General features: G+C 57.9%; 1 protein-coding gene across 1 annotated transcript; it reads left to right on the top strand.

Annotated features, from left to right (window-relative positions):
* The first annotated feature begins 16 nt into the window (after positions 1–16).
* Gp1bb (glycoprotein Ib platelet subunit beta) lies at positions 17–1,297 on the top strand. Its single transcript, XM_041677801.1, has 2 exons — positions 17–218; positions 454–1,297. Exons 1-2 carry the CDS (start codon positions 17–19, stop codon positions 1,050–1,052), a joined length of 801 nt encoding a protein of 266 aa, XP_041533735.1. The 3' UTR covers positions 1,053–1,297.
* Positions 1,298–10,955: the final 9,658 nt, after the last annotated feature.

The following is a 10,955-nucleotide window of genomic DNA, read 5'->3' as shown; positions in this document are numbered from 1 at the left end:
AGTGTCCGAGTGTTTCATGAGCCCCAGGGAGCGGGCGGGGGCGGAAGCCCGGTCTGCCTGCGGGGCCCTGGCGATAGTACCATATCTGTTGCCACAACGCCCTTGCGCGCCGGCTCAGAGTTATTTCTGGCCTGGTGGCAGAATTGTGGTCTGTTGCAGTCTCGGGCCATCGCCACTCCAGAACGAACTAGGCTGCCGTCCTTTCGCCATGGGCTCCTGTGAGTTCTGGGGTTGGGTCTGCAGCTTGCTGGACAGAGAGCCACATCAGGTGTTCTGTTTGGGCAGCAACAGGCAAAGGTTTGGGTCAGACTTGGAGGGAAACATTAGCCAGCATGTAGGGTGGCCGGGGTGGAGGCGCCTGCGGATTCGCGGGATGCTGGACTTAGGAGCTGGAGGGAACAACGCCGGCGGTCCCGGTGATGCTCGCGGCTCATCCCAGCGCTTCTCTTTTAGGGCCGCGCGGAGCGCTGAGCCTGCTGCTTCTGCTGCTAGCGCGGCCCAGCCTCCCAGTCGCAGGCTGCCCAGCGCCGTGCAGCTGCGCAGGGACGCTCGTGGACTGTGGGCGCCGCGGACTGACCTGGGCCTCGCTGCCCGCTGCCTTCCCTCCCGACACCACCGAACTGGTGCTGACCAGCAACAACTTGACCGCACTGCCGCCTGGGCTTCTGGATGCGCTCCCTGCTCTGCGTGTAGTGCACCTGGGCGCCAACCCCTGGCGCTGCGACTGCCGCTTACTGCCGCTGCGCGCCTGGCTGGCTGGCCGCCCCGAACGCGCGCCCTACCGCGACCTGCGCTGTGTTGCGCCTCCAGCGCTGCGTGGCCGCTTGCTGCCCTACGTGGCAGAGGACGAGCTGCGGGCAGCGTGCGCGCCCGGCCTGCTCTGCTGGGGGTCTCTGGTGGCACAGCTCGCGCTGCTGGTCCTCGGGCTGCTACATGCACTGCTGCTAGTGCTCCTACTGGGTCGCCTGCGGAGGTTGCGTGCGCGTGAGCGCGCCCGCGCCTTCCGCGAGTTATCGCTCACAGACCCGCTGGTGGACGAGCAGACATCCTAAGAAAGGACAGGCGCAGAGCAACAAACGACCTGCAAACTTTACAGGTCCCTTGCTGGAGAATCCTCTCCTTCACCTGGATTTGCCTCGGCCTCTGCCCTTGCCCAATCTTCCAGACCCAAACTCGGCAGGCCTGAATCCACGTGGGGCCAAACTGTTGCCAGCACTACTGGAGTGAAACATCCCTGAGCCTTCAGAGCCTAGGGAGGTCTCCCCCTGCCAGACTCTGCACTGAATAAACCTTTCTCCTCTCCATCTGGCGGTTCTGTACCACCTGATCTTGCCAAATTCCAGAAAGGGCCTGGGGGAGGAAGTTGTTCAAGGGGACGTTTTTTTCATGCACTGCCAAACTGGCATAGGGCAAACAGAAGCCGCTGGTTAAAATTCCCTTTACCCAGCTGTCTTTGAGGTCATTGGCAGTGACGATGCTGTGGACAGAGAGGTCCCTCTGGCACTGAGGAAGCTTGAAACAGTACAGGCGGGCAGCTTAGAGGAGAGATTCTTGTGGGAAGCCAGGGCCATGAGAACTTTCAAGGACAGCTTGGAAGTTGAGGTGTGCCTGGCCAGTGAGCCCACTGTGTGGACAGCTATAAGAGCACCCAGAGACGGAGGGAGGTTGGGATGACTCGAAGACGGGTGACTGTGGTTTGTGATCCACTGGAACTCTATGGGCCATCTCAGTGGGGAGTTGGCTCTGGAAGGATAGGCAAGGCCAGGTTACAGAGACATGATGTAAGGGCCTGTAGGTATGAGTTCTCTGAAACATAGCCTGGAGTGAGCCAGGTCTCCTCCCATACCCCTGGACCCTCCAAGTGTTCCCATCCCTGCCCACCAAGCCGCAGCAGCCTCAGCTCTCCCTCACAGCACAGGTTACCCCAGTCTCTGCCTCCCTCCATGACTGCCCAGCTGCTGGCCAGCTGTGGCACACCTGCCTGCCTCCTGCCTAGACCTTAACATATATTATTCCTAGCTGGGCCCAGGGTTCCCTTCGCATCCCTTCACAGCTCACAAGTCTCCTCCTCCACTGCTCTGCTCGGGACAACAAGGAGCACTCCATTTCCTGGTTTCCCACTGTCTGCCTCCCACTCTGGAGCAGGAAAACCAGGTGGTCTGGTTCCTGTCTGGGTGCCCAAATGAGCAGAATGGCACCTTCCTCCCTAGAGGTACCAGGCTCAGGGGTCCCACCTGGTTGCCTCTATAAATAACGGAAGCTTTTGTTCCTGATGATCTTCATGAAGAGCCTTGGGTCTGGGCACAGGAAAGCACTGAGCCTCCTCTAACCGCCACTGACCAGGTCGGGGAGGCTGTAGCTGACATGGCCTTTGTCCTGGCCTTTGTGGGACAAGACAGATGACCCTCCAGTAGGCTGATTCTATCTAGAGGCTGCCAGTCACAGCGAGGCATAAGCCGTCCCTTCCTTTGTGGGCAGGTGCAGGGCATCCGGCCCATTGTGGGCTGCAGAGAGCTGTGTGCTGTCTATCCGGCCTTATCACCGCATCAGGGGACAGTGTCCTCTTTGTTCACCCTCCCCAGGGGTGGCCTGTCACCCTCAGAACCCCTGGTTGAGGCACACAGATAACACCTTAAAGTCAGTTGAATGCAGTGTGGGGAAGGGGTGTTCCTTCTGTTTTTCAGAGGAGCAAGCCAGGTCTTTAAGAATCTCTCCTGCTTCCATCCTTCCCTGTGGCTGGGATAGGGCAGAACTGAGACAAGCTTCCTGGGGTTCCTCTCTCCTTCTCACTTAGAACCCTTAGGGGGCAGTTTTGGTGCCTAGGAGAAAGTGACCAAAGACCCCAAAATGTCTCCACGCTAAGAAGAACATAACCCTGGACAATAGGATGTGTCCTAGCAGGAGCCCTAGGAAGGAGCCCAGGCTCAGTGCACACTGCTCACAGGGCTTGAAGACTCCAGGACCAGGGTCTTGCTGAGAGGATGGGTTTTGAAATCCTGAAGGACAGTTGCCACAAAAGCAAGAACTCTGCTGGTGAAGAAACACAGTGTGTTCAGACAGAAGGATGGACCTCTTGCTGCATGGTTAATGGGGCAACTGTACCCATCATTTCTCCAGGAGACCCCTCTTGATGGACCCTCTGTGGTCTCAACTGGCTGGTGTCAAGACGCCAGCCTGGCCTCAATGGCTGGCCCTCCTATTGGCCTGGAAAGTTCTCCAATTCTAACTCCTGACCTTAAGCTGACCCTCCACGTGCTTAGCCTGGGGTCTCAGCCTCCAACAAGTGTGGGGAAGTGGATGGTCCCAGCTCAGTGCTCCTGAATGCACACACCTCCTCCTCAGCCCAGCCTCCAGCATTGTCATCCACTTCAGAGACAACACACCTGCCCTGCAGTCTCCTCCCCAGTCACCAGCCTGTCCCCTCTGTGGTCTGGGACTCTTTCCAGGTGAACATAAGTCACAGGCCCTTCTCAAAGGCCTATAAAGTACTGCTACACACATACAGACCCCAGCTGGCTGATTCTGGGCCCTTCCTTTGGCGCTCAGGAAGTCAGGGGTGACTACACCACACTGCCCACCCATCCCTTGGTCTCCCAAGGCCCAGACATTGTGCCCCTGTCCAACTAGCTGCACCCATCACACCTTTGCCCACCGGAGTGGATCTGCCCTCTCTCCTGTGACCTCCGTGCTTACCCAAGACTTCATTCAAACTGAGGGATTCCCAGCCTCAGCTAGTCTAACACCGGGCACAGAGGTGCATTTAGAGAGGTCAAGTCACTGTGCTGCCAGCCAGTCAACGACTGACCAAGGAACTGAGTAGATGGAGTCTCAGTAAGGCCATTCAAGGCCACCAACCTAGGCAGAGGCTGCGCGGTGACCTCCCGCAGAGAGCATCTTTCTCAATGTGAAATAGACGCGTGCAGCGGGAGGTTGGGCCTGTGGCCCTATTTATTTAACTGCCTATTGTCGAGCCCTATCTTCCCCTCAAGCACCATGACCCAGACTGACACCAGAGGGCGCTAGCGATCCGCAAAAGACGCAGCGCTCAGCACGCAGCGTGCAGGCCTGGGTGAACTCTTAAGGATGCCCAGGAAGTTCACCTAGAGAGCAAGGGACCGTCCAGGCTGCCGAAACTGCACTGAGAGGGGTTGGCAGGTCATTCCCTCGGGGGATGGAGAGGAGGGCGCTGCGAGGCCGCTGACAGACGCGGAGAAGATGAGTGCAGGCCCCCTTCCTCCTATCCTTTGGCACACTGACAGCCGGTCAACCGCAAAGATAAGGATTTCTTCCGCCTGGCGGGAAGGACGTGGACCAGTCCAGGTGCGCCCCCCACCCATGTTTGCTCCGTAAACATTCATTGGCCCCCCGCTGTGTATGTTGCGAGGGAGCGGGGCTGATGACAGCACAGCGGGTGCAGGACTCCCGCCGTTTCTAGCAGGGATGATGAGGGGAAGCTCAACGATTTAGAAAAAGAACCTCAGTCAGTCATCTCTAAGTCATCTGGTGACTCAGGTAGCATTGGGGTTCTCCACAAGTCTTCCATAGCCTGAAGAAACCTCAGAGCTTTTCTGGTCTGCTTGAGGCCACCACAAAGAGGAGGCCCTGGGAAAGGTGTGGGGGTCCCCAGACTAGGCCACGTAAAGGGGGGGAGGCCCGCACCCGCTGCCCAGACAGAGCAACAACATTGGGGTGGGTGGCCCATAGCTCACCGCAGTGTCTGCGCCCACCCCCAGCGTTTCCGATGGAAGACAGGCGGCTAGTGATAAATCACCAGCTCCCACTCCCACCCACCCAGGGCTAACTGGTGGGCAAGAAGGGCTGCAGGAGCTGTGTATCACAGAGACACGGCCTGGAACAGAGACAGGAGACAGGATAGAGCAGGAGGCCGGCTGACACCAGCCAGTCCTTGCTGGGGTGTCTGAGCTCCCCAGGTACCCTTTCCATAAACCCCATCTGGAAACCAGCTGAGAGCCGTCCCCACCCTACTGACCCTAACTGGGGGTGGTGAGCCAGGCCTCTGCTGCAAACTTCAGTTCCCCCGGGAGGACCATAAATCAGTAGGGGGCACTTGGAGTAGTGCCCCCAATAGAGTGAGGGTCTTCGGGGGTCACTGATCCTAGTGACTGGGCCTGGCCTTGGCTGTGTCTCTCCCTCCTTAAACAGCTCTTGTGAGACCTCCCAGCCCCCAACCATTCCTGGCCAGTACTGTCTAGCCTGGAGCCCCCCACAGCCTGTGCTGTCTCTAATGGCTGCTCATGCTTGCTGACCTCTTCTCTCAAAGACAGGAAAAGTCACGAGGAGTGATGTGTCCTCCTTAGGAGGACCCATGGGGGCTTGCCTGTCCCTGGTCCCACAAAACCTGTGAGATCAACAGGTCTTGGCCAGTGAAGCCGTCTCTAGAAGTCTGCTTTGTCCAAGGAAACGCCTCCTTCCATCCAGTCTTCGTCTTCCTGTCTCTTCCCCTACATAGAGTCCTGAGGACTGGCTGGACAGAGTACTCGGAGATGAGTTGAGTAGGGTCTCTAGGTATAAGCCACCCTCCCCAACATACACCAAGGCAGGTGTGAAGTCAGTTGGAGTCAGTAGGAGAGGCTGGTGAGAGCCCAGACCAGGCTCTAACCCCTCTGCCTGTTTCCACAGCCCCCACAGAGCTTCCTTCAGGACCCAGGGGTGGAGTCAAGGCCACTCATGCACAAGAACCCCAGATTTCCCCTGTAACTTGTCTCTGGAATGGGGTTCAGGGTATCCCAGGGGCTCCTCAGAAAAGGTCTTGGGAACACTTAGGATTGTTCAAAGGCACCGAATGGCTGTGACTGGCCTGGGCCTTGACCTTCAGAGCAAACCCTCAAAGCAGGCGCTAGAGGCATCTCAGGAGAGGGACAGTGAGGGTAGATGCTGGAAGTTGGAGCTAGGGCTCAGGTCTTTTGGCCTTAAACCCAATGAAGGTGGATGCTCCAACTCCCATGGGGCTAGCTACCCCTTCTCCTGGGATTGCTGTCACTGCAGTAACCCTGGCAGGGGTGGGGGGTCATCTGGCTGTGTGTCTACTCAGGCCAAACAGATCAGGTGCTCTAGGTCTGGCAGACCCATGTGTGGCAGGAGAAGGTGCAAGGGCACCTTTGACAGTAACCAGCCTGTCCTATCTCCACTTAGGGTGTGATCCTGTCTTCTTCTGGATCACAAAGGGACACTTGAAGGGTTTGGCCAAGTGCCATGCCAGCTTGGCCCAATGACTCCCCAGAATGTGTGAGCAGAACCTCTGAGAAATGACTCCCCGACTGCAGCTGATTCTCCTGACTGGATTCTGTGGGTAAACTTGGGGGGAGGGGGCATCCCTTGATGGAAGGTCACAGTGGGGGCTGAGGAGCTGCCTTGAGATAGAGGCAGAACCCCAGGCAGCATTGGCTGGAGGAGCTGTCCAAGGCCTCTGCCTTGAGCTATTGGGGCAACCAGTCCCTGGCGGTGGGTGTGGGACTTCTGCTTTAAGTGCTTGCCGGCAGGCCAAAGGCCGAGCTCAGCTGGTGTCAGCATTAGAATCTATTGTGATGTGATTTGTATGGGTTTGCTTTGCTCTGGGCTTTGTTTATTTAAAGATGCTCTAGAAGAATTCCCGCCAGTCCTCGCAGACACCAAGAGGCTTCTGTCTGAGCAGGACTGGGGGCGGAGCACTGACCGCACCTGTCTCAGCTCGCCTGCTGTTGACTGTAAGCAGCGGCGCACTCACGGAGGTGCTTTCTCTTGTAGGCTGTGACACCTTCCTGTGGGAGCGCAGATTGGGTGCCCGGGCTAGAAAAGCACAGGCCAGCTCCCTGTAGGGGCTGAGGGAACACAAAACACCACGGACTTCGCCTGTGGGTGATATGCAGCAAAATGTTAGGGGGACCCTGAGTTCTCTTCTTAGTCCCTGCTTCGTGGGCCTGTACTCTGTGGATCCCTGGTTAGGGACTTCTGGACTGTGTGGATCCCAGCGTCTGTGTCTGGTCTCAGAAATTCCTACTGAGCAAATCCAACTTTGGCAGGTAGCTGTTCTAGGGTTCCCAGTCTTGAGAGTCGGGGGCCCTTGTCTCCTTATTAGGGGACACCATGATTGTGCTGTGGCTACTTCTGGACATCAATCAACCCTTCCACCCGAATGGCCCCAGAAGACCCCACTCCCAAGCTCCTTGGATCAAAATCAGGAGGACTGATGGAAGCATGAGATTCCTAGGGGAAGTGCTGACCAACACTCACAAGGAGAATGAGCCACAGCCCCAAGTCTAGGCCAGACTCCATTGCTGAAAGTTCTCCTGGGGGTGCTTCTAGAGGGTCTGTGTAGCCTTTCCCAAGACCTCAGGGCCAGGAAACTGTACTTGCTTCAGTAGCAACAGATGACAAGAAACAGAGATGTGGTTGGAGCCAACAGTGCGGAAGCCTGGAGCTACCCCATGTCCTGGTATGCAGTGGTCCTGGGGGCTACAATAAAGGAGCTCTGCTCTCCTGTTGCTATTGTCTGTCTCTGCTCAGTGGCCAGCTGACAGGGCTGACTTGCCGGCCTCCCCCATCTCCAGGGCTAGTCAAGCCCCACGGAGGAAGATCCCCAAACAGGTCTGAGGCAAACCAGTCTCCTGACACTCACATAGTCTACCTCTGTCTTTGTCTCTTGCGTAGTTTGTCCCTTCATCTCCTACCACCCCCCTCCATGGGGCCTGCCTTGGTAGGCAGAGGTCCTGAGCAGATAGATACTCCGTGCACGCGACCTCCTGTGAGCCCCTTCCGGGTCTTTTCTTCCCAGAGAAAGAACACATCTCCAAGGGTGGGTCAAGGCCATCAGTTAGCCACGCAGGTTACGCCCGGCAAGACTCTGTGTCTCCAACATGCTAGTTGGGCCACCATCCAAGCGTCTGTAAGCACAGCACTGGATGCATTCGGACCTCCATGCCATGCTATGTGTCCCTGCACCCCCTTCCTCCTCCTGTGATCCACGTCCATCTCCACTGCACCCAGCAGGCCCTACCTCCACAGTACACTCCTCAGGCAGCAGCCTGTCCCTGCCTAACACACCATGTGTATGTACACTCTTATTTTCTCTGCCTTGTGGACCAGGGGTGTGCTCGTAAATCCTGCAGTTGATGACACATTTATCCCTCCAGCGGCTGCTGGTGTGAATTTATGGCTGTACCTCCAGGCTGGGACACCTCCAGGGCAGACACACCTCCAGGCCACACCACTGGGCTTTCGTGGCGTTACAGGGGTGGGCCAGAAGAGGCTCTGGAATCCACTCAAGGTCAGACCTACCTCAGCAACAGACATTTTGGGGTGTTAAGAGCTGGCCAGTGAGAGGCCAGCTCTGCATGGGTGTTGCTCAAAGTTGAAGCTGGCCACCAGCCAGGAGCCTTATTTGCTAGGGAGGGACGAGCCACCCTCCTGCTCTCCTCCGTCTTCCTGCCCAGGAGATGGGGGTGCAGGTGTGGTAGACTGTCTTCCCTGGGCTTTGAGTGAGCTCACTGCCTGCTGCAGGGCCTGCTGGGAACCGCATTGGGTAAGGACTGGGGAGGGGGAGAGGGTTGAAGGCTGCAGAGACTGCACACAGAGAGGAGGGTGCTGGTGCAGTCAGCACCGAGAGGGCTGCATGGCTGCCTCGGACTTGTAAATCTGTGTAGACTCAGGCCGAGGAACACCCATTCAAGGCCATACTGGTATGGAATAGAGGGCCAAGAGACCAGTATTCTTGCTCTTCAGAATGTATTGTGGGGCTCCCGAGTCTGGACACCCCCTTTGTCCTGCCAGATCTGGGGGTAGGGCGACTGCTGGGTTTAAGGAATGGACAGGGGGATGATGGAGCTAGCCAGGTCCTGAGGGGCCCCAGCTGGGGGCAGGAGCCTGGCTGACTCCCCTTCTGCCTGTCTGTCCGCCTGTGTGTCCATCCATCTGTGAGTAGGGTTGGGTCTCTGGGGGATCCTTTGTCAGCTCTCAGGCTCCCCATCTCTAGTCCTAACTAAACCCTTCCACCCGCCCCCCCCTGCACCGCCTGCTGTCAGGATGAGCGATGGCTGGGGCCCCTCCCCAGGCCCTCGGCCCCAGGCCTGGTTCCCGCTCATTAGCGGCTGACACTGTTTGCTTTCCTGGGGACGCCCACCCCCCCCCCACCCCGTCACAGGCCATTTCTCCTGGTACCCCCTGCCCCAGGGGCCTGCCCAGGGGTCCAGGGTGCTAGGCTGCACAGGATACCAGCAGAGGCGGAGATGACCAGATGGAAAGTGAGCCTTGCCTTTACCTATCTGTGGACCTGAGCAGAGGTGTCCCCGGAGGCCCACATCCCTGCCCATGCCGCACAGCCTGGCCCAGTGGAGACTAGGCCAGCTGAAGCAGCTTAGGGTCCTGTTGGCTTGGTAGGACACACAGCCTGTCTGTGCAAGGGCCACAGTTGGGGGAGGGGGGCCCTAGCGACAGGTGATAGCTACCACCACCCCTAACCCAGCCTTTGTCTCTGGGTCACTCCCCCAACCCTGGACCACCAGCCTTCTGAGAAAGCACCTCACCTCCACCTAGGGCCCCTCTGTCTCTCCCTCTAAGCAATAGAGCACAGCCCAGGGATACAAGTCCCAGGACTGGGCACTCCTCTCTTGGGCTCCAGGCCCAGAGTGGCCACAGCTGGGCGGCATCAGGGCCCGCAGGCCAGTGGCAGCCGGTCCTTCACTAAAAAATGTGTTTGTGATTTTGGCGGCGGGGCAGATAACGGTGACGAATGGCTCGCCTGCCCCACGGGGCCCCTGGCCCATCTGGTTTGACTTTGGTCTGTCGGCGAGTACCCTTGGGCCTCCACTCATCTCAAGCGGTACCCGCAGAGCAAGACCAGGGACTAATGTGGGCATACTCGGCGCGCCTCAATATTCTCTAATCATTGCTTTCTCTGTCCCTCAGCCCTGTCAGTCTGTCCCCTCATTATGGGTCTCCCTCAGATGTGCCCACCTAGTGCCCCTGCTGATACTGAGCACCGACTCAGGTTTGCAGGGCGATAAGATGGCACAGGCATACAGAGGCCAAGGGCCTGTCTGCTGTGGTAAGCACTCTCCCAAGCCGGAGTAGCCGGGTATGACAGAGGGTAGGACAGACTTGAACAGAGGAAAGCAAGCAGCCCAACTGGACCTGGCCCCACGCAGCCTTCATGTGGTCATCGTCAGCGGGAATTTCTGACAGGGCCCCAGACCCTCCTTTAGCCTCCATGGCCTCCAGATCATTTATTTCCAGCTGCAGGGAAAGCTTGCCGGTCAGGCCTGTGCTCAGCCACGGTCAGCAGGGCACACTCCCCTCATACACAGCATCTTCCTTCCTCTGCTCTTTAGGGTCTCTAGGTGGCTAGACAGGTCAGGAGAGGCCATCTCTTGACTCAAGGTGTCACCCATGACACCCAGATCCTGAATCCTGCCCACAATGCTGCAACAGATTCCTCCAAGCCTTGCCGCTGCACCCCAAGAGGTGGGGAGGTAGCCTCTGAGGTGGGCAGGTAGCCTCTGTGGGCACAGCCAGGCTCCTCTGGGCTTGGATGGGGACGTCCAGTCCTCAGGAGACCATCTTGAGCCCTGCCTGCCCAGGTCACAGAGGGGAGATGGACCTGCCTTTGTTAGGAAGTGGGAAAGTGGGGTGATCAGAGAACCTCAGGGCCATCTGGGGGCAGAGAGAGGCCCCACAGGAGCTCTGTACGTTGGTCAGTTGCTTCGCCTGTTCCTGCTCTGGCTGGGGACAGCTGGAGAGAAAAAGGAAGGGAGAGGCAGTGTCTGTCCTGTCAGGATCCCGTCCCCCTCAGCAGGTTAATCCCACCGCCTCTGTGTCACATTGTTGAGAATTAACTTTGTTGAAATAAAAATTGGTCTTGGTATTAACTCGGCCTCCAGGATTTTCTCCGGGATCCAGGAGGCTACGTAGAGACAGACGCCCATTCCCAGAGCTGGCGGCAGCTCAGGTTGCAGGGGTGCCAA

The sequence above is a fragment of the Microtus oregoni genome, unplaced genomic scaffold, assembly GCF_018167655.1.
Source record: "Microtus oregoni isolate MIOR12 unplaced genomic scaffold, Mior012 000029F_ref0000214, whole genome shotgun sequence".
Taxonomy (NCBI): Eukaryota; Metazoa; Chordata; class Mammalia; order Rodentia; family Cricetidae; genus Microtus; species Microtus oregoni.
The sequence above is the reverse complement of the archived record's forward strand: the minus strand, read 5'-3'. Positions and strand labels throughout refer to the sequence as shown.

Coding starts and splice junctions, on each gene's coding strand:
- Gp1bb (XM_041677801.1), top strand. CDS start 17: ATGAGCCCCAGGGAGCGGGCGGGGGCGGAAGCCCGGTCTGCCTGCGGG. Junction 219..453: donor TCCTTTCGCCATGGGCTCCT/GTGAGTTCTGGG, acceptor CTTCTCTTTTAG/GGCCGCGCGGAGCGCTGAGC.